The following is a 23,516-nucleotide window of genomic DNA, read 5'->3' on the forward strand; positions in this document are numbered from 1 at the left end:
GTCTTGTTTTATTGTTGTTCTGGTTCAACTCCTAACATTCTGACAATCTGCCACTTATTCCTGCATCCCCTGTTTAATAGTGCAAATTGCACTGTTTGGTTGAAAGTAATTTGTGCTCCCTGCTAAGCACCAGCAGCTGTTAAACGTTCAGAGCATTTTTACATCACCTTCTCTCTTGTGTTGCAAATAATGTACCACAGTCCTGCTGGTACAATCTGCACCATGCGCCGGCCACTGTGTGGCAAGTTGGTTTATTTCTAGTGCGTTTCAGGGCAGATAAGTCTAGTGTTGATGTGAAACTACTCTTGCACCAGGGGAAATCAGATTGAAAGACTTGCTAAGTATTAGACCATAAGCTCATATGAAATAAGCGGTCAATCTGTCCATCAGCCTACTTTGCTACAGAAGCTATACAATTGACCCCACTGTCCACAACACCCAATCCACAATCAGAGATGCCTGATAGAAGGGACAAGTACATTATGTGGACATTGAACAAAGACAGGATTAGATTTGGCTGTGATGCTCCATTCATTTAAGCATCCTATCAGCTCTCACTGTCGAGCCTCAAAGATGAATAATGTCTATTTGGGTAAAGTACCAGAGGATAACTGGTGCTTGTGGAACTATTTTCTGTAGAAGCAAATAGGAGTTGGTTGCCTTTGAGAGAGGAAGAGTGTACAGAAATAAAAATGATGTAGGCTAAAAAAAAGCTTCCAGCAGAATACGGTTTTCTCCCAGATCCTCTGGTAATCCAGTGAAATACGAGGGGAATAGTCACAATTTTTTATTATTATTAAATTATTATTAATGAAGGTTTATTTGAACATTCTTTTTGTAAAAAGGAACTGTACGACCTAAACTACAGAGGTTCTGGGCTCAGTACACACAGACATTGTTGTATGTTTCTCATTAGCAGCACCTTCACCTTTCCAGACACTTTGAATTCTCCAGTCCATGTTCATTTTAATTGTGGCTTTAATCTATTTTTAATAACCACTCTGTGCTTTTGTGTGCTAATTACTGTTGTTTCTGAAATAGAGCAGGGATTCTCAAAATTTTAAGACTTTTGGCATTCATAATCTTTGAGAAGCATTTTTCCAAAGAAATACATACCAACACCACTGCTTCTCAAAGTAATTTCAATTGCTCAGCAATCCTTTAGTGAGCTTTGTTCTACTTTGTATTAATTCACTTCTTCTTGTTTTATGTGCAGTTTCATAGTCAGTAAAAAGTGCAATTTAACAGCAATGCCAAGCGGAGGAAGGTTACAAGTGCCAATAAAACGTACCACAGTTAAACTCTTCTGTTGTTACCGAGGCAACTGATCTGCCCTGCAGTTTCCTGGGATATTCGCAAGTTGCTGCAGCTTGGGTTTGGCTATTCTGGGCATAGTTCTTAAGCAGTTCTGCCAACCACATCAGCTCGCAGTCACAGACCAGGCCATTGGAATCTAAACGACTGCGAACAGAGAAAGATCAGAATAAAAGGCAGGATTAGTACAGTCATTCATATCTTGACACAGCATTCGACACTCAATCCCACCTATTTTTATAGTTCCCAAATTCAATGTAAGTAAGACCTGACTTTATTCAAGTACTTTCCCCAAGCTCCATAAGGTGAGACAAAAGAAGGGAAACAAACAAAAAAATCCTGGCAGGTGGAAGGATGGTTTACCATGGGATCCATCTACATTTGGAAATGAGTAATGTGAAATTTTAGTCTTAAAAATTAGAAAAATAATAATGATCCATACATATGATACGGTGCCTTTCATGCCAGGAAGACATCTCAAAGCATGTCACAGTATTTACTATAAAGTGTGGTGGTTGTGTATTTTGTAGATGTACAAGTCTGTGAAATTTTATTTCATACCTGGGCTTCATAATTTCTCACATTCTTAGGATTAAGACCATTATCTTAAAATTTAAATAGAAATTAAATGTGGAATTTTGGAAAACAGTCTTAAATTCAGTCTCAGGTTGGAAGTCCATATTCTGCAGTAGCCCAAAAATGAGCTAGAGTAAGGTTCAGTTCCAAAATTCTGCACAAACTTAAATATTAAGATACTGGTTTTAAGACTAAGAACGTGGTTTTGGTGATCCGAAGCAGAAAGCACTTTGGTTCGACTTGGTTAATAGACTAGGAGGGGCAAATCTCACCAGCAGAGTAACAGGGGATTAATAATAATACTAATATCCCTCGTATTTGATATAGTGTCTTCCATTTGAGAAGGACTTCTCAAAGTGCTTCATGGGTTTTGCTGTAAAATGGAGTGAGTGTATTACCAGTGTTTTAAACCAGCGGACTTCAGTGATTTAAGAAATAAGCAAATTACAATCATACGGCTCTGAGCTGGGTGCTGAAGCAATACAAAATAACCAGCACACTTTCCCACCACTTACAGTCTCTTTAGTGAATCCAAATGAGAGAAGGTCCCAGCAGGAATTCTTGACAATTTATTGTTGTGTAAGAACCTGTGAAACAAATCAGGTGAGTTTAATAACACAGAGAATGGGTATTAGAACCTACAACACTTTATATTTATCATTAAGGATGAAATATTCTTGATAATGTTCACATTTACAGGCAATATCTGGATAGTGGTCTACATCAACTCATTTTGCTCAACTCAATACTCGCCTATTAGAATCCATCTGCAATGACATGCATTCCTAGGTGAACGGTGTGTGCGAGGTGAGGGTGAGGTGGGTGAAGAGGCGTGCAGAAGGCTGACCTTTGGTGGTGTAGGGTGGGGAGCTTTTGATCTCTGGCATTCTAGAACATATGTCTGATCTCTCAAAAATACAGGTTTGTTCAGAGCTGGTGTGACGAGTTTAAAACATTACTTTGAACTTGACTGTACAGTTTTTAGAGCTCACAAAAGGCAAATTTTGCAAGAAAATTGCATTATCCTGTCCCAGTTAAAAACTGGTAGTCAGGGATTGTAATACCTAAATATAGCGCTTTGGGACATCCTCCCGACGTGAAAAGCGCTATATCAAATGCAAGGATTATTATTTATTATAGTTGGACACACTATTCCTGTTTCATAGTGGGAGAAGATTTTACCAACTGATCCTAGAGAAGCTAGTGTTTGTTGTATGTGTGAGTATCTGATCCACACATTCATGGACTAGATGCTGTCCAAACTTTTGCTGAATTCTTGCCTGTAAGACATTTTTAATCATTACCCAAACATGCTTGTTTGGTGCATCTATTGATTCTTTCTCTGGCAGTTTTAAGCAGGCATCAGTTTACAAATCAAATCAAATATTGAGAAATGAAATAACTGAGGGTAAAAGTGCTACTAATCTGTTATTTTAAACTTATTAGATATGCAATTATTGGTCAATTGATTTCAAATTATGGCCTCTTTTTGACCTAGAGCAATATCTTTTTTGGAGGTCATTACTGTCCCCAGGGTACACATTGCAGAGTCAAGTAATGACCATAATATTGGAACAAACTAGTGAAATTTAGCTTGATGTGGCCTTGTTCCCACTTTTTTGCAATAGCATTGCTATTTGCAGTGGAGTCCTGTAGCTCAGTGGTTAGAGCACTCGCTTTGCAAGTGAGAGACCTGAGTTCAATTCCAGGCAGGGCGAAACCTTGGGCAAGTTTCCTTACTCCACACGCCTAATAGTAATCCCTCCAAAACCAAAAACAATAATAAATTGGTCATTTTCAATCCATGATTGTTTGTGGGACACTGCTGTGTGCAATTTGCTGCCGCGTTCGCCTACAAATATACAGTCAATTCACTTTACAGTCTATTCTGTGAAGCGCTTTGGGACGTCTAGAAGACGTGAAACGCACTATATCAAATGCACGGATTATTATTATTATTATTTCTGCATATTCTCATTGAAAGCATCATGTTTTTAGGATGCCCAGTGATATTTTACCAAATTTATACTTTTCTTAGCTGTGATGAGAGACTGGGTTAACATGGGTTACGTTCACTTTAACAGTGTTTATGCTAAACACATTAGTAGTCTGCGAGTTACCGCTGTGTTTTGTGCACACCTCCATTTCTGAATGGTGCTTGTGATATCATTTAGTGCTGGACAGCAAGTTGCTGTCACTCTGCTGAGATCCCATGAGGAACTCTTGCCAGTATTAACGTTTATAGCAGCTCACAACCATTTACACAACAACAACAACAACAAGATTCCATTTATAAAGCGCCTTTCACGTCAGGAGGACGTCCCAAGGCGCTGCACAGTTGGGTCATGACACAACATGGCATTGCATTATAGATCTCGTGTACTATTTCAGATTTATTCTTTGTGAATAATTTTAGTAAAAAATTAAGGTTAAGAAAGAAAAAAAGGCAGCAGCTCCCCTATAACCCAGTGTCTAAAGGCCAGAACAGCACTGGCTACTGGCCAGAACAGCACTGGAACTGATCTCAGCTGGGACAACAGTCCAGCTGTTTCAATTGGCTGACCACCTTGGGTAATGGAGAGGGAAAACTAGTCAGGGTTCCCGCTCCTAATCAGAAATCTCGGCTGGAATGTGTGTATATGTGAACGCTAAGTGACAATGGGATCTGGCTCAGCTGTGATACCTTCTGCTGTTGAATTGACTTTTGAGATTCGCACGGATAGTGACAACTTGATGAGAGTTATTGGAGGACGATGCAGCACCTAAGGAACCATTAGAATGAAAAAGGAGTCTAAAAGCCATCAGGAGATTGATTTAATCGCAGAAGACGCAAGGAATCAAACTGCACAGCAAACTCATGGACTTCACACTCACTACTTGTAATTTGGACCAGAATTCACTGAAGTGCATTACAGGTTATTCATCTGAGTGTGGAAGAACCATCATCAGTCAGTTTAAGAGTATTTTGTGCAAGCTGAAAAATCTCTATAGTGCATCATTCCTGGCTAGATATTCAATTTAGTGGCCAAATGTCCTCTTCCATGTGTTCCAGGTTATGTAAATTGATGTGCTCATGCTAATAGCAATCATGTTTCTGGGTGGTCAAGATGTCAATTTATGTCAATTTATGTCAATGCTCTGTAAATTATTGATTTAAAAATGCTGTGAAAAGTGCATTTGAACAGTACAGTATCTTTGTAATGAAAGGTAACCTTCAATCCAGTATCAGTTAGGGTATTCTACCCTCCCACATGCCCATCATTGCTCAGGGCACCAATTCGAAAGCTTTCAGTGTTTAACTCAGTATTTTTTGGATATGTGGATTCTGACTCTGCAAGGAAATGCATTGCTGTTCTTTATTCGTTTAGTTATTTGTAAATTCAATATTACTTTAAACATGGGCTTTAGTTTTGCTGAATTATGAATATAGTTGTGAATTACAAACTAAAATGGTGATTTTGGCAGTATTACTTGGGTCCGGCATCAAATTCTGTGAAATATTTTTAGATTAGTTAATTTCTGTACTGTTTCTGGACCAATTTATATTGGCGTTTCAGAAGGCATTTGCCACATAAGAAATTACCAGTTAATATTAAGGTAAATTGGAAGAAATCCCATGACATTAATAAGAAATTGGTTGGATAATAAGGGTCTAATAAACAGGACTAGCAGTGAGAGGTGATATATACTCCAGAGAACATGGCTGGGGCCCCAGAAATGTTGTGCTCAATATAAATGACCTGGATCTAGGAATAGGTCCAAGTTTGCTGATGCCACAATGCTCAGAGGTGCAGTAAATTTGTGAAGATAAGAACAAAAAAGTCTAAAGAGACACACAGAGATTGAATAGTTGGAATTGTGGCAGATGTGGTTTAATGTATCAAAGTGTGGATACAATACTTTGGACATGCAATAGAATCTAAATGGGAAAGCACAAAAGGGCTAAATGAACAAAACCCCAAGTTCTTAAGTCATTAAAAGCTAGTTTCGCAGGTGCAAAGTGCCATCAAAAAGGTGTCATTAATAGAATTATAACCAGGAAGTGCTGCTGTAATTGTACAAAGTGTTTGTTAGAAATCATTTGGAGTATTGCTCAGTTTGGGAGTCAAATCTTCAGCAGGATATATTTGTGTTGGAGGATGCCCAGTGGCATTTCGCCAAATTTGTACATGTCTTATCTGTGATGAGAGGCTGAGGTAACATGGTTTACACTAATGAAGGCAAATAAACTAAATAGGGAAAGACTTCCTTCTGGTAGATTGATCCAAAACTGAGGGGCAGTACTAGCTCTTTGACCGAGCCTTCAGCTCCCCTCTCGACTCTCTTCCCCCTTCTCGCTCCCTCCCATCCCTCCCCTCACCCTGACCATTTCCCCCCTCCTCGCTCCCTCCCCTCACCCTGACCATTTCCCCCCTGCTCGGGTCATGACCCAACTGTGCAGCGCCTTGGGACGTCCTCCTGACGTGAAAGGCGCTTTATAAATGGAATCTTGTTGTTGTTGTTGTTGTAGCTGGTTAGCAGTAAAACCAGAAGACATTTCTTTATACAGAGGGTTGTGAGAATATGGATTGCACCCTGCCAGAAAGTAGAATTGATTGAGATATTTAAAAGAGTGATATATAGAGTGAGATGGTAGAGTGATAAAGTGTTAGTTATTTTATTTTTAAAAAAACTTTTATTAGATCATAGCAAATCTTTGCAATCCCATTTCTTTGTCTAATTCTGTTCCAATCTGCATTTGCCCCTATGTTCCTGTTGTTGTTCAAGACACAAACACAAATTCTCTTACCTGTAAAATAATATTCTGAAAAGTTTGAATGGTAATGGTTATAACATAGATTTTTTTTAAACAAATTTCTCAACAACATATGAAATAGGTGCAAACAGTGACATGCACTTAATGGTTAAAAGCTTTTTATCAAGCTGTTCCTTCAAGGGAGCTATAACCAAGACCATGGTTAGTTATCAATCCAAGGCACAGTTAGTCTGGTCAGTCACTTAAATGACAAAGACGGAAACAGAAACGCAGATTAAACAACAATTCATGCAGCACTTACAATCGCTCTAGTTTGGGTAGGTCACTAAAAGTTTCTGGTTCTAGTATCTCTATGTGGTTGAAGTGAATATATCTGTTGAGAAAATTCATGGAAGAGTTAATATTAATGGCTGGCTGAAAAGAGGTTTATTTTCAGAAACCAAACCAAGCTACTGTAAATTGGGAACTTTTCTTATATATTACTGTAGCCACAGTTCTTGCAATCGGAGCTTGATATAAACCACAATATATGTGACTAAGTAATTCACATCAGCTTAACTTTTGTATCATGCAAACGTATTTCATGCAGAGCAAAAAGCTCACCAGTCCAAAGAGCTGGAAATCTTTCCAATTTCTACCTGAATGATGCCAGAATTCTACAAGCAACTTGTCATAACTAACAGTCAGGCCATTATTCTACCCTGCATTAACATTGGTAAAATGACTTTTATACAACAAGAATTAGTAATTTCCTGATATCTCAAGCAATTGGAATCATTTTCCACATTAGACTCCATGGGGTGCTCTTTGGATTAGTGCCGTTGCTGTTGTTCACTGTGTACACATCCCCAGCCAGTTAATACTGAAAACAAAATATTCCTAACATTTAGATTTTGGGTCAGAATGCCCTCAGTGTATGAAAAGGATCCCAAGCCAGAAATTGCCAGACAGAACTTTTTTCATCCAATGTTTAGGGGATTACTTCATACTCTGCTGTTTGTAAGTTCTAACTTTCTGCCCAACCATTATGTAAATGCTAGACTAAACGCTGCCCAGTGGCTGCAGGTTTATGAATTTCAGTCACTGTTGAAAAAGTAAAGAAATGGATCAGCAGAACTGCAGATCTGACGGTCAAACCCATGGTGGACAAGGTGCTGTATGAGCAGGCCTTGCAATGGACTTGTACCTTGTTACTCTGCTCATTCTGCTTTTCTATGTTTGCTAACTGAGAATCCCAATTTACAGTAGCAATAACACTTAAAAGGGAATAAAGCGTACAGCAAAAGAAAATCTAATGAAGCTTTTATTAATTTTATTTAAGGCACAATAATTAATTTAGGAAAAATATGCTTTGATCATCTTAATTGATTTAAGGAAGCATGTTCTGTGCCTTCACTCTCTTGTCTTGTTAGAATTCTGTATCATCCTGTTTTACCATTCAGACACAGGTGAGCTATGAATCAAATGTCAACTAAAGGACATCCTATTAATAGGAATCAATTTAAAATGGATCAACTATTCCCAGGACACTGTTTACTTAATGAAAGAAACAATTAACTGCCATTTTTATAGTGCTTTATCATGTTAAAGCATCAAAAGCACTTTACAATAATTATGGTCAAGTTTTATCACTGTTTTTGTTGGCAAACACAGCAGCCACTTTGTGCACAGGAATGCTCGAGAAACAGCCGTGAAGTGAATAATTAATTTAATCTGGAGGATTGTAGGAGACATTGAGGGAAATGTCCTTCTGTTTTCAGATAGTATGATGGGATCTTTAATGTCCAGGCCGACAAGATCTTGGTTCAAATATCATCCTTCAAATGACTTTCTCCAGTGCTTCTCTAATTTTGAATGGAATCCTAGACCATAAGCTCAATTCCAACATGACAATTAAACCTACGACCTTCTGAGGCAGAGAAGAGAGTGCTATCAACTGAGACAAGCTGACATCAAGACATTAATAGGAATAATTCAAACAGTGAATTGTCTGCTTGACAATAAATTGATCTCATGAATATGCTTTACTCATGCACACCTAGAGAAGCAAAATCATCATCAAAAAGGTTATATTTCCACTTGAAAATCAAATTACAGGATTTGCATTTGAAATGTAAGAAAGTATCCAAATGATTTCTGTATCTTTACGATAACAGGATGAAAACTTATCTAATGGCTTTGTCATGTTTTATTTTAAGTGAAGAGCATAGTGAGAACATAGTGGGAATCAATGTTAAATATAGCACCAACATTACAACCACAGAAAGGTCTATCAGTGCCACATCAATGTAAATAACACACATATTTAAAGGCTGTCACAGATTCCTGTGTAAAATCGTAAAAGTAACACTGTAAATGGTTTAAATGTTTAGTACCATTCTATAGCATGTGTTATGTGTCATGAATGGAAATATTATCCAGTTAAGACTGTCATAGAAGATCCATATGTAATACATTTTAGGTAAGGCCCTAGTACAGAATTATAATATTATGAAGAACGCCTCTTCCTTTTATTAGATGCGAAACTACCTAAAAAAGTGAGCCACTAAATGGCATCCATAAAGAAAGGCTGGCAACACCAAAGGTAGATACAGACTCCAAAGGAGAAAGTCAAATGCAAATATTGTATTTGCTGACACAGAAATTTAAATGCTCTTCATTGGATTCTCTTTGTTGAAGACTGTGAGTTATCCAATCTTCCTCCTTCAGAGTGGAAAACAAAATCCCCATAATAAATAATCTTTACATTTAGGATAACGCCTTTCATGTCAGGAGGGTATCCTGAAGCAGTTCACAGGATATACTGTAGAGTGCAGTGACTGCGTGTTTAGTGGGTGAATGGGGCAGCCAATTTTGTGCACAGTGATGCCCCATAAACAGCACTGAAGTGAATGAGCAATTTTATTTGGGGGATGGTTGGCCAGGACACCCGGAGAAACTCTCTTCTGTTGCATGATTCTCAGCCGAGTAATCCTTCAACTCCATCTAGCTTCTCTCTCCCCCTCTCCCCTTTGCAACATTTTGCCTTCGAGCCAAATTTGCATTATTTTCTGGGATTCACTAATAATCCCATTTAAAATTTTGTATACCTCTATAAGGTTCCCTCTTAGATGTCTCCTTTCAAGACTCAAAAGCCCTAACTTGTCTAATCATTTCTCATAGCTTATTCCTCAAATACTGTGGACCATCCTCATTGCTCTCCTCTGTTCTATCTTGGCCAGGGTATCCCCAAATAAAATGATTACAGAATATTATGAGTATTTCTGGTCTGGACCTTGCCAGTAAAACCATTATTGCAGGTGCAGTTTTGCATCAACTAAGAAGGAGGTGGGGGAGTAACTTAAGCAATAAATAGTGTGTGTGCTTCTCTTACTTGACAGGATAGGAACAGTCTTGCTGCAAAATAATGCACCTTAATTCACAGGGTATTCTCTCTCCGCTATAAGTATTGCAAATCAACTATACTTTCAAGCCATTAGGTTCCATCAGTAACACTTGGAACCATATTGTTATCAATAATTAATTCATATTTAATATTTAAAAAGTAGTTGCAACCACAATAATGATTAAGATGTGATATTGCAGCAGGCCTGTGAACACATAAATGTTTGAGGACAATGGGTAACATGCATCATAAATTTATAATAAATGTAGCTCATGAAACATTGATCACGTCATTATCACATTGGCAGCTTCATGTTCAGCTCAGCCTTTTATCCTGACTGTGTTCGTCTCAGGACACCAGTATCCTCTAGTAACCGCTCAATATATCTTATACAACATGCTCAATTAGGAAAAGCATGCATTGAACTAGCCCCAGCTCCCATATGGACCATGGACTTTAATTTAAGTGATACATTGGGAACTGTATCTTCCACATTCCTGTAGACTTTAATATGTATTAACTATATATACTGTATCTATTATTAAACTGCAGTACTGTCTCCCTGTTCAGGGATATTAAAGATTCCATGATAAAATTCAAAAAGGGAAAAAAGTTTCTCCCAGTGTCCTGGCCAACATTCCCCCAGATAAAATTGATTTTTCACTTCATGGCTGTTCATAGGCAAATTGGCATTTATGTTTGTCGACAAAATACACATCCATTACACTTTTCAGTAAATCTGTGAAGCACTCTGAGATGTTTTGATGATAAAAATAATTTGGTGATAAAATGCTATATCAAATGTAAGGATTATTATTATTAATTGGTTTCTTGCAATGTGGTGTATTAACGACATCGGAGGAACAAAAAGCGGAAAAGTTTAAAGGAACAATAAGCAAGGAAGCATTTATAAAATAGACAATATAGAGTCTACGATATTGAAATGTCTCAAAATACTTCATGGATAATTACTGTTAAATGCAATGATGCATTCGTAGGCAAACGTACCAGCCAATTTGCACACAAGATCGCAGAAATAAATATGAAGTGAATGAGCAATTTTATCTGGCAGATTGTTAGCCAGAACATTAGGAGAATCTTCATTCACTTTCTGAATGGTGCCATGAGATCTTAATCACTCATCTGAACAACTAGACAGGACTTAGGTTTAATGTTTCATCCGAAGGATAGCACCAACGACAGTAGTCCTCCCTCAGCAGTGCAGCGTAAGCTTGCACTCTGAGGTTTGAATAATAATGCCAGGGATGAGGAAAGGATCACTTATTAACCGACGAGCATGTTCTTGTACTCTGTTCATAAATAGAAAAGAAAATGCTGTCAAATACACTGAAGCAGCAGGATTAGAGATTATTAAGAGCTGGAATGAGTTACTAGGAAGGGTGGTAAACCTCAATTTGGTGCTAACTTTCTATCTTACTTTCGGTTATCGACTCATAGCTCCACGATTCTGTTCTGGTTCCCAACGAATATTAGCGCAGGAACCTACCTGACAGCCTGAATTGCCCTGCTCTTCCTATCTGTTGGTTGAAATGCTAGCAGGAAAGGTTTGGCAGGCAAGACATCAACTGGCAGGCTTAGGAATCTTATCTGGCATCCAGTACGTGCATGTTGAGTTCACCATCGGGCAGACAGATAGTTGCTTTGAGCGCCAAGAGCATGTAGAGCTCTGGTATAATCTCACCCATTCTCTGAAGTTGTCAATGTTACATGTAGCTTTTGCAATCTCTCGCTTCATCGCCATCTGCATCAAGATGTCTCCAAGAAGAAAAATAAATCTGACAATCAGCTAATTCTGTCATCACTGTCTGTAGCTGAATACTGCAAGGACTAAATCCACAGCTTGTTATTTTATATGTCCCATTGCATTTATGCCATGGAGACTTTCAAACAGGGTCAATGTACATAATTGGAGAAAGAAGAGGAGCTGCATGTTATCTTGTGTACTAGAATCATATAGGTCTTTCAAAATACTGGCATTAGTTCAAGAGACTATTGACAGGACATTAGAACCCTAAGTGGAGATACTGATAGAAATATAAGCAGATGAACAATTTGCATGGTTGCAGTTGTATAATGCCTTAAATCTCCAGCATGATCTAATTAACTATGTCTGGTGTCATTGTTTAAGCAGCTAACATCAAAGCATATTCTGACAACATTTGCAAGGTGGTGATGGTCTGTAGACAAGAAAGACATTACATTATCTTTATTCTTTCACTGGAGTAAAATGTTCATGAACCTTTGCTGTTCTTCAGTGCAAAGGCAGAATCCAGGGAGTGTTTTATGCTGTACTGGTTTGGAAAAGGAAACAGTTATGACAGGAAAGGATCTGACTCCATAACGTTTAACTTAATTAACGTTTTGATGGAGATAACATGTATAAATTATTTTAATTCATCATTGCATCATTAAACTGTAGATTCATAGAGAAATGATATAAATGTTTCAAAGATTCGAACAATTAACTGCTTGTGGTGTACCGTGCCATTAAATCGCAAGAAATATGCTTTTGGCAGTAATTCTATGCATGGCAAGTGGCCGACTTCAAAAGTGACATTGCTGGAGGTACCGAGGTGGAGCTCAGGGACTCAGCTTCTCAGCAGCGGCTGTTATATTTGGAGCGTAGAGTAAGAAAGATAAAAATCAATGATGAGTCAAGCAACTGAAAAGCCCACAAAATAAGGAAGAAAAGGTAAGCAATAAGGCACCAAACGAGTGTTGAAGAGTTCGTAAGAGTTTGGAAGAGCAGAAGTAGCGATGAGATACTGAAGATCCCTGAGAGAGGAAGAGAGTCGCTCAGAGGAAGCTTAGTGCCTGTTCTGGGGCAGAGGATGGAGTAACTGCACTAAATGTCCTCTTTAAGCCAGTATATTCTACATGCGCATTAAATAGTTAGATTGAAGAGAAGCTGGAAACCAAATGAAAACGTCTCAAAAAAAGTTTCAGACAAAGAGAAAAGCATTATGATGACAGCTGAAAACCGCTCATTATTAAACTCTTGTGAGTAGCAGGGATTACTTACAGCTGCTCCAGTGAAACGAGCCCTTTAAACGCTTGCCTGTCAATTGTTTGGATGTCGTTCTTGTACAGGTAACTGAAAATAAGTCAGAAAGTTAGTGTGACCCGACCATGTTAGCTTTAGGGTGTTGTCCAGCATCAATAAACAATGGCGATTTTACATTTATATAGTGCTGACATGGAGTCCGAGCTGGGAGTGGGGGAGCTGAGGAAGGAGGGTGGGGAAGGATGATCAAAAACATGATTGAAAAGAAATATCATAAGGTGACTTTTAAAGGTGGAGAGGGGCAAGGCGAGGCCGAGAGACTCCGAGATTTAGTTGCTGAGAGCGGAGGTAGAATGGTTGAAAGCTCATGCTGGTCGGGCAGGGGACATGAAACAGGCTGAGGGAATGGGTAATCGGTAGGATTGTAAGAAGTCGCAGGGATTTGGATCTTGTATTCGAAGATCCAGAATGCTAGAACTTGAATTCCAGGACTCAATGATAATTCTTGTATTTGATATAATCCCTATGACATTAAAACATGTCAAAGCTCATCACAGCTAATTGCTGTTACATTAATGGCTCTGGAGGCAAATATTGATGAAGTTACTCACCGGAGTGAAATATCAAACAGTAAATAACATTACAGATAACTTTCTTGTAACTTTACATTTATACCACAGAATATATTCCTCTAAGTAAAGATTTAAATAAAGTTAATGAGGATTTGATCAGTGCACTTTTTAATCACCCAGAGGCAGTCATCATACAACAACAACAAAATCATATTTGTATAGCGTTTTTCGCGTCGGGAGGACATCCCAAGGTGCTGGACAGACAGAGTTACGGACCTGAGCTGAGGGTCGGGGTGGGGGAGGGTGGAGGGCAGGGGGGGAAGCATGGAGATTGAAAGCACGGTTGAAGTGGAGGGTCTTGAGGTGGGTCTTGAAGGTGGCGAGGGAAGGGGTGAGATGGAGGGACTGTGGGATGGAGTTCCAGAGGGTGGCTGCAGAGTGGTGGAAGGCCCACCTACTGATAGTGGGGAGAGTGAGGCAGAGGATATGAAGCAGGACGGATCCTGCTGAGCGTATGGACCAAACAGGGTGGTAGGAGATCAGAGAGGTAGGGGGGAACAAGACCGTGGAGGACTTTGAAGGTGAAGACTAGGATCTTGAACTGAATCCTCTGAGTGATGGGAAGCCAGTGGAGTTGGGCAAGGATGGGGGGTATAGGGTCGTGGAGCCTCGTGCGGGAGAGGCCATGGGTTGCAGAGTTCTGGATGATTTGCAGCCTGTCGAGGGAGGAGTTGGGGAGGTCGACAAGCAGGGAGTTTGCATAGTCTAGTCTCGATGTATTGAAGGCGTGTATGAGGGTTTCGGTGGCCTGCGGTGTGAGACAGTGTCGGAGCCGGGCGACGTTGCGGAGAAGGCAGAATGGGTTATGGCGCAGTTGTGAGGTAGAAATGATAGTTGAGGGTCAAACAAGAACCCCAAGGTCTTATACAAGAACATAAGATTGACTGAACACAACAATTGGATGTTGATCATAGCAGTAAAGCCTGATAGCAACTCTGACTTTCCTTTTTGATCACTGAAAATGTTCTTGGCAAATGCTTTTGATTTTTGTCCAATATTGCTTCAAACCAAAAATTTCACCCCAGAAAACACATTCAAATTACCTCAAGTGGCCCCACTAATCACAGCTCCAGCCATAAACTATAACTGCAGTTCCTATTCTGTGAGTTTTACACATAGTAGTCAGACAACTTGAGTTCTTTCACTTATAAAATAAATGTTTACAAGAGGGAAAAGCATAATAGATGGGCAAGGAGGAGGCTAGAAAAAAGGGATTAGGATGGGTAGAGATTCTTGTGGAGTATTAACACAAGCACTGACCAGTTGAGCCAAATGACCTGTTTTGATGTTTGTAAATTCTGTTCAATTCCACATAAATGTATGTATATATTTTGGATGCCCAGCAAGCTTCACTTAGAGCATCAAGAGTCAGGGAAAGGGAACTGGGACAGACAGATGTAGTTCACCTCATAGAAATCTCACATGACATCCACGCAGTTTGAAATGTAGCTGACCTCATAGAGCTCAACCAGGGGACACAGCTCTAAACTGGAATTACTGTGGCTACTGGCACCAGACATCACCTCCAAATGGCTAACTTAGTCACCTTTCACTCTACACTTTCACATTTCAGCTTTTGAGCTTCCTTGACAGCCTGATGAGTCAAGTGATCAACATCTTAAATCCATACAGACCACAAAACCACTGTTTTGATATGTTTGACAGGCACTGGTGACCTGATAACTCAGCAACATTATCTTAGGGATGGGAAAATCAGCCAAGGTTCCTGCTCCTGATCAGTATCTAATGACTCTTGTTGACTTGTGTAATAGGTGTGGATGGCAAGTACAAACAGGACCAGATTCAGCTGGGAATCCCCTAGAGGCGAAATAGTCTGCCAATGACATTGGAGAGGCTCACACATCATTAATAGCCCAGTTAGACAAGGTCACCAGTGCCTGTCAAACATATGCCAGTGGAAAGAAAATGGAGCTTGATACCTTCAAGAGACGAGGAAGGGAGAAAATTGGTAAAGAAAAATTTGGCAAGAAATAGTACAATATTAGCATCATACCAATTCACGTAATAGTGAGATGTACTGTGGCCAGTGGGAAGCCAAAGTGATGCCAGACTTCCTCTTGCTGGGGATCTTACACTGCTATAAAAACCTCATGAACAAACAGAACCTTGTCACAGTTGCACTGTTCACCTTCCATTGGTATAAACCCCTTCACAGTGCTACGTAGTATAATATAACATGTGAAGTGAGACAGCCCTGTAATTTAACCTGCCAGGGATAGTGGCAATGAAATCATACTCCCATGTTTGGCAGGGGAAATCTGGAGGCTTCGAGTGAGAGGTCTCGCAGGTCCAAGAACTACCAACTGTCTCCTCTCCCTCACCAGCTCGTCTCCAGTTTTTAGTTTGCTCTTTGACTGCTGTGCTTCTGAATGTTGCAGGAAATGTCATATGAACTTATTGAGCTGCTCCACATCTCAATACCTCAGTGCAATAGATCCAGGTATAACTGTCCTCACTGAGATAATGAGGTACGGAGGTGTTGTGACTTTTATTAAATATTAAAAGTCATGCAGGAATCGGAATTTAAATTTAGCTGCACTACAAATGGTAGAATATAAATGATTGTGTTATTCAGGCTTAAGTTTCCCAGGATTATTTTAGCAATTAATTCAATACTGTACTAACTTAAGTTTTGAAGATAGCAACTATCAGCTTGGGACACAGGTGAGGCACCTCACACTAAAATATATTGAGAAACACAGCCCACAATTAACAGTAAGTTTGTTACTTTTTCCGAGTAACTTTCTCTATTCCCTTTCTTCTGTTTATAACTCATTTTTCCTTCTATTGTGTTAAAGTTCAACAGACTGAATGGTTCTGTTTCTGTGCTGTAACATTCATTCTAATTGCTGCTTGTCCTCATGAATCTTACAGAAATAGCTTTAATTCATAGGTGAACCTTAGCACTGCCTGACAAAAGCCTGTTCAATTTAGGGGGAAGTGCACGGAAACTCAATCCTTCACTCATCTGAACACCACGCAACATGCATGAGAGGTATGTCAAATACTTTAGGATACACCAAGGCATTAGAACAAAGGGACATGGGTTTAAGGTTGCAAAAGGGTAATTTTAGAACAGATGCCAGAAGGATTTTCTTTACCCAAAGGGTAATTAACTGGAACAAATTACCGGGAAGGGTGGTTGAGGTCAAGACACTGGACACATTTAATAAACAGCTTGATGCTATGATAGGAAAACAGTAGGGTGGGTATTCTGGAAGGATAAGATCTATCAAGGCTGAAGAACATTCTTCATTCAAAATCAATCTTGTGATGTTTTCCTCCATCTATCTCAGAAGCTCTGACCAAATGGAGCTACCCTATTGCCTCTCCAATTGAGATCAATTACTTTAGCAGAGATAAGGGAACAAACCTAACATTTCTCATCCCTGCATTTCTCAACTATTCACCTCAAACTTGGGAGTCTACTAAATTATACTTTAAACTTTTACTTCAAAAAAATCCTGTATTGAAAACATTTAGTTCAGCACACTGTTTATGTACTCTTTTTCCTGGTGGTTTCTCACAAATAGGAATGAAGATTTACAGGAACAAAAACAGTTAAAGACCAAAGGGAAAAATAGATGGTGAATTTTGTACCCCACAACAAATATACAATCAGAAAATGAAACTTCTAGATTACAACGATCAGGGTGATGGCATGTAGGGAAGCCAAATAGACAATTCACCACTTACAGGTATCTCAAGTTGTCCAGCTCCTCAAAGGCTTTTCTTGGTATCCATTTAATTTGATTGTTGTTTAGCAATCTGGAAAAGAGCAAAATATGAATCCTCCATTAAATTTGGACATCATTTATTTTGCCAAACATGTGCAACTCCTATTCAGTCAGTGAAGCAAGAGTTAACTTAGTGCAAAAAATATATTTGTACATAAAGCCACACTTAATAGTGTCACATCCAGCGGTAATGATTCTTACAGGATGCCTGCTGTGACCTAAATTGTTTTCCATCAATAAAACACCAAGTTTTATTATCAGAACAAAACTTCAATTCAATGTTATTTGGCATCAGTGGGCCAGAAAACACTGACCAGCCTACAAAACAATATTGGGCACTTTCATTTTGCCGAGCTCACAATGACCTATTCATTGAAAAATAGAACAGATCAGGCCAACCATTTGTAGTCATTTGAATACCTTGCATCCAAAGAACTCCCACTGCTCTCCATTCCAGGTCTTCAACCATCATTAATCGTTTGGATTCAACAATATGTAGAATAGTTAGAGGAATTTAAGTTGCTCTGAATGGTGGTTGAGCCCCAGCCATATTGGATAACAAAAGATGTTACCAGACCACCCCTCCACCCCCAGAGATTCAGGGACCATTTGTTGTCCTCCATGAAACAAACGAGGGAAAGACCAGTAAATTGCGATTAGTCTAATAGCTCGCAGAGAATCTAGCATCAGTTGATGATCAATGGGCCAAAAGGTCCCCTTCTGGGCTTTAATTTTATGATTCTAGGAACATCAGTGAATTTGTTTTTTATTAATCTCTGTACCCCCCACCCATCCCACCACCACCAAATCTTAGCTATAATTTGTAAAATAAATGGGTACGAGAAAGAGAGATTCTGTTTCCCTTAGCACTGGGATGAGAACATATGGCAATCACATTTAGAATAGAAAGAAGGTGAAAATTCACTCCCATTTCTAATGTTATTGAATGCCATCCCTTACACTCCCATTGTTAATCTAACCCTTCATCATCCCTGCCCACCCATCTCCCAGCCTGCTCGTAACAGTGTTGTCAAGGTTACAAGTCATTAGAATATTTCGGTTCTGTTCCAAACCAGAAGTATTAAAACACAAGGGTGAACTTTGGTTGAGATTTCCTGTAAAACATCTGCATTTAAAAATATCAACATCAGCAATAGCCTGGCCAAATCACTGTGCATCCAACGTTTGGGAAAAAATTTCATCTGAGTCAAAATGTATTACATTTTCGTAGCATTTTAGGGTGCCCAGTAACAGAGCCCAAACATTCTGTTGATTTCAGTCTTAACTTTGAAGTAATTCTTCTGTACGTATTTAAAAGAGAACTTTTAAGAACTGATAATGTAAGTTCTTAATCCTTAAGAGTTAAAATTAGGGCTGCATTTAAGAATTTGCTAAATTCATCCATCTCGAATAAAGAGCTCGATGGTGGCATTTTTAATATCCAAGAACAACAATAACTTGCATATACATAGCACCCTTCACACAGGGAGCATTTCAGAGTGCTTTTATATAACTGTATAAAGTATCTCCCACTCACCTCTGAATAATTGATTTACAAGTCATTCAATGTGATACCTGAATGTTATAATAATAATAATAATCCTTGCATTTGATATAGCGCTTTTCACGTCTTCTAAACGTCCCAAAGCGCTTCACAGAATATACTGTAAAGTGAATTGACTGTATATTTGTGGGCAAAACACGGCAGCCAATTGCGCACAGCAGTGTCCCACAAACAGTCGTGGATTGAAAATGACCAATTTTTATTACGGTTTTGTTTTGGAGGGATTATTATTAGGCGTGTGGAATAAGGAAACTTGCCCAAGGTTTCGCCCTGCCTGGAATTGAACTCAGGTCTCTCACTTGCAAAGCGAGTGCTCTAACCACTGAGCTACAGGACTCCGTTATCAAAGGTTCACAAATTTTCTCCCCAACATTTCTATTGCAACACTGATCACATTCTGTAAATCTTTTTTTATTTCTTTGCATTTCTTTAAGTATGAAATCAAAAGGTGAAACGAGTGAAAATGCAAGTCATTTTACTTCTAGCTTCAAATCTGGATTCATACAATGAAAAGCTCAACGAGGATAAACTGCGCGTAAGAAACATAATTCACAGAGAGATTGCAAAGCCTTGGCAATTGACCTTTAAAAGTCTATTTTAAATTAGGTTGCAATGGTTTTGATAGAATGCTAAAACTGTGGAGATTTAGAAATATTATTGCCATAAAGTGCTCTAAACTGGATCTCTAAATCAGTGAAATTGATATTGAGATGCTCACACGTCCTCATACTGTAGTTGGCTTTCATTTCTGTGTGCTTAAATGCACATATGGTGTTTATAATAATAATAATCCTTGCATTTGATATAGCGCTTTTCACACCTTCTAAATGTCTCAAAGCACTTCACAGAATAGACTATAAAGTGAATTGACTGTATTCACTTTGACCGTCAATGTATAAAAGACACCATTGTCCCAATGTATGCTTGTTTTACAGAGATAAAGTGCTCATTGCACCAGGAAAGCTTTGCTGTGGGCACACGCCATTAGTGATTTTTTCATTGCTGAGCATTTGCTCATAATTTGCAATGAAGTGTGATGTGAATCACTGGTGTTTTCTTACCATCTCGTATCTGTGATTGGCAGTGTATTCATCAGGCAAAGATGATGGAAAGAATATTTTCAAAACTTCAAAGTGTAAGATGAAAAAAAACATTGCAAGCCCAACTAAAAGATTAAAACATTTGAGTACTGATGATAATATTTGATAGCACATTGAATTGCTTATGCTGTTGTGCCCGGTTACATAAGCTGTTATGCCCTGCCGATGACTTCAACAACATACAGTACTTAATTGCTTTTTTCTGGCAATCTGGCAGCTAGACCAACAGAGGACAAGGCTCCAGACTTTGAGATCTCAGTCTGAATCATGGTCTCAGTTGAGAGTTGCGCTCAGGATTTCCTTTAGAAAGTGAGTTTCATCTGTCTAAACTCTGTCATTGGGTAACATTGGATAATGTTTGAACTGCTATTTTTTTCCTTGTAGGTGAGATTTCCTGAAGTTATTATTTTAACATTTTTCACCCTCCACCTCTAATAAAAATTAATTTTTAACTTTATTTAGCTTTTATATCTATTTTAATTTAAAGGGATGGAAATAAATCTTCAAAAGAAATAAAGCTTTGGTACAGACTAGAAACTGATCAGTTGGATAAGGAAGAACTATTGCCCTGGCCACAAAGAATCGGTCCAAAATACTCCCGTTCTTAAGATGAATATTGTCTTAAAATTTAAGATTTTGCAGAACGTCTTAATTTCAGTCTTAATTTGCAAGTGATGTTTCCAGATTACTCAAAACAGATGCTGGAAAATCAACTTTCAAATTAAATTAATTTCCCCCAAATTCTACACCATCTTAAATTTTAAACATTTTACTGGTCTTGTGCCCAAGAAAAAGAAAATTTTGAGCTCCTAATACAGCAAGAAAGCAGATGTGATAAAGTGAAAGATTACAAATGTCTATATTAAAGTAGTATACAAGTTGGTAAATTGCACTATAGTTTCAGTTCATCAAAACTGAGAATAATTCTGAATTGAGAATACTCCCTTCATTGTCCTCTTCCTGCTTGAATCCTTCTGGTCTTCCTTTGTTTAACACACTTATCTAGTCACTGTATTCTAACTAAAACATCGCACTAAGTAGCAGATTTGTAATATTTCAGTTTCTTTAAATTCCTCCATTAGATCATAAATAATGAACCACATGTAATCTGCAGGGCATTGAAATTAAAAAAATTGTAAATCTAAATAGTAAAAAGTCAACACTATAAATATATGTTGCACACTGTCAATGTATTGTCTTGGAGATCTAAAGGGACTTTAATTCAATATACTCCACAAGTTCCTGTAGTTTATCAGATACTCAACAGAAACTTGTAGTTGTTCAGTGATATGCCACAGGTATATTTTTTCAGAAATCAGCTATGCCTAAGAATGAGTAGAGTGAGTGAGTGAGTGAGTGAGTTGAGTTGGAAGATAAGGAATTAGACCTTTGTTTAAGCCCTTTAGGTTTCCTAAGCATGATGATAATAATTTTTATAATAATGTCTGCATTTAATACAGCACAGTTTACATCATGAGAAATTTTCAATGCTATGAACCACTTTAAGACGTCCTTCTGATATGAAAGGCATTATATCACATTTTTAAAAAAGGTGTAGGAAACCAAGATCCTCAGTGAAAGGCACCACTAAGATGGAAAAGGGTAAAGGAGTAGATTTGTGACACTAATATGGTGAAGGCATCAGTGACTGTTGGGAAGTTTTGGACTAAGGGGTAGATTTGACTAGCAAGTCAATGGCTTCATAGAAAGGACTGTAATGTACTTCACCACTCCTTTGTATAACCACTGTACAAGCTCATCTGTGTAGGTGTATTTTGTTTCTAATTCACACACAATAAAATTACACCATTAACTGAAGTGAAATTCAGTTGGGGAAGCATTGCTCCTCCATAACTTAGTCTTACTTAGTTTGCCTCCCAGGTTTATAAACACAACAAAACACTTGTTATATGACGCACACCAGATGGAAAGTATCAGTCCTTGAGTTTGTTTTTCCATAGTGCCTGTATTGAAATCCAGCCAGTACTGTGGAGTGTAAGGGAGGATCTTCAATACTGTACCTGCAAAGTACTTTTGGTTGTAGTAATTCTGTATGCATTCGCAAGCAATAATGCGAGTGCTCAGCTCAGTGCAGTTTGAGAATGAGAATGCCTGCTGGGCGGGTAGAGCTGATTTCAAAGTGATTGGTATGGGCACAGTTGAAAAGTATCTCACCACATGGGCCCCTTTCACCCCATTTGTAAGCTCATAAGAGACTGATGTAATGCTATAATGTTCACTGTAAATACGGTTAAGAAAATGCTCAAATTGGCTGGAATGTGTTTATTAGTACAGCAAAGGTTTTATGAGTTGACTCATTTAGTGCTCAAAATTTGTCATAATTGGCACTTGTGCTATAATCAGTTTGAATGTCTTTGCTAAAGAGACATTCATTGCACGTTTAATAAGTGCAGTTTTATTCCTGATTCCTGCATGATGCCAGATCATAGCTGACAATGTTGGGCTGTTCAGGTTAGATTTCTACTTTATAAGCACCAGAGAAGTACAATTTTAAAAGATTTGTTTCTGATTCTTCAACCCTTTCCCTTGGTCCTTTATCTTGGTACCTTTATCCTACAGCAAATAAACAGTCAATGCACTTTACAGTGAATCCTATGAAGTACTTTGAGGCATCTTCCTGATGTGAAATGGACTATGTTAAATTTAATGTATTTTTGATCATTTGCAGATTCTGTACTAAGAATATGTACTAAGTATTCACTGTTGAAACTAAATAGTGTTTGCAATGCGGTGAAATTTGTGACATTTCGTAACTGATTGGGAGATGATGTGAAAACAGTCTCATTCAATCTGTTACAAAGGCTTGCTTACAACCCTCTGTTCCTAAAGAATGGCCCTGAAACTGCACTGCACTAAAAACAGAAGTCGCTGAAAACACGCAGCATGACAGGCAGCATCTATGGAGAGGAAAATAAGTTAACATTTCAGGTCGATAACCTTTCATCAGAACCTTTCTCTCCATAGATGTTGCCCGACCTGTTGCGTGTTCCCAGCGACTTCTGTTTTTATTTCAGATTTCCAGCATCTGCAGTATTTTGCCTTTTGATTACCCACTGCAAATTGATTTGTTCCTATTTGCCATTCAAGAAAGTTGCCCTCATCTTGCCTGGCACCTTTATCTTGATTTTGGAGGCATTCTTTTGTGTTGCTTCCAAGCCAACTGAGACTCCAAAGATGTCTCAGACGAGCTTGGAAGTCTTCTTCCAAGACCGTCTGAGGCTTCAAAGTCTTCACTTCGCTTGGAAGCCCGGGCTTGGAAGTCTTCACGTCCCCCGCCTTGCCCGCCCCACCATTGGTGGTGGGGCTTCTGCCACTCTGCCCCCACACTCTGAAACTCCATCCTGCAGTCTCTCTGCCTCGCACCCTCCCTTGCCTCCTTCAAGAC

General features: G+C 38.7%; 1 protein-coding gene across 1 annotated transcript in view; it reads right to left on the bottom strand.

The window, feature by feature from the left end:
* LOC103186711 (peroxidasin homolog) overlaps positions 1 to 23,516 on the bottom strand; it is a 220,685-nt gene that overhangs the window by 76,970 nt on the left and 120,199 nt on the right. The window contains exons 3-7 of the mRNA XM_007905901.2: positions 17,406 to 17,477; positions 13,075 to 13,146; positions 6,948 to 7,019; positions 2,406 to 2,477; positions 1,292 to 1,461 (exon numbers count right to left, since the gene is read on the bottom strand). Coding sequence (XP_007904092.1) covers positions 1,292 to 1,461; positions 2,406 to 2,477; positions 6,948 to 7,019; positions 13,075 to 13,146; positions 17,406 to 17,477 — 458 coding nt within the window. The remainder of the gene's footprint in view (positions 1 to 1,291; positions 1,462 to 2,405; positions 2,478 to 6,947; positions 7,020 to 13,074; positions 13,147 to 17,405; positions 17,478 to 23,516) is intronic.

The sequence above is a fragment of the Callorhinchus milii genome, unplaced genomic scaffold, assembly GCF_018977255.1.
Source record: "Callorhinchus milii isolate IMCB2004 unplaced genomic scaffold, IMCB_Cmil_1.0 Scaffold2, whole genome shotgun sequence".
Taxonomy (NCBI): Eukaryota; Metazoa; Chordata; class Chondrichthyes; order Chimaeriformes; family Callorhinchidae; genus Callorhinchus; species Callorhinchus milii.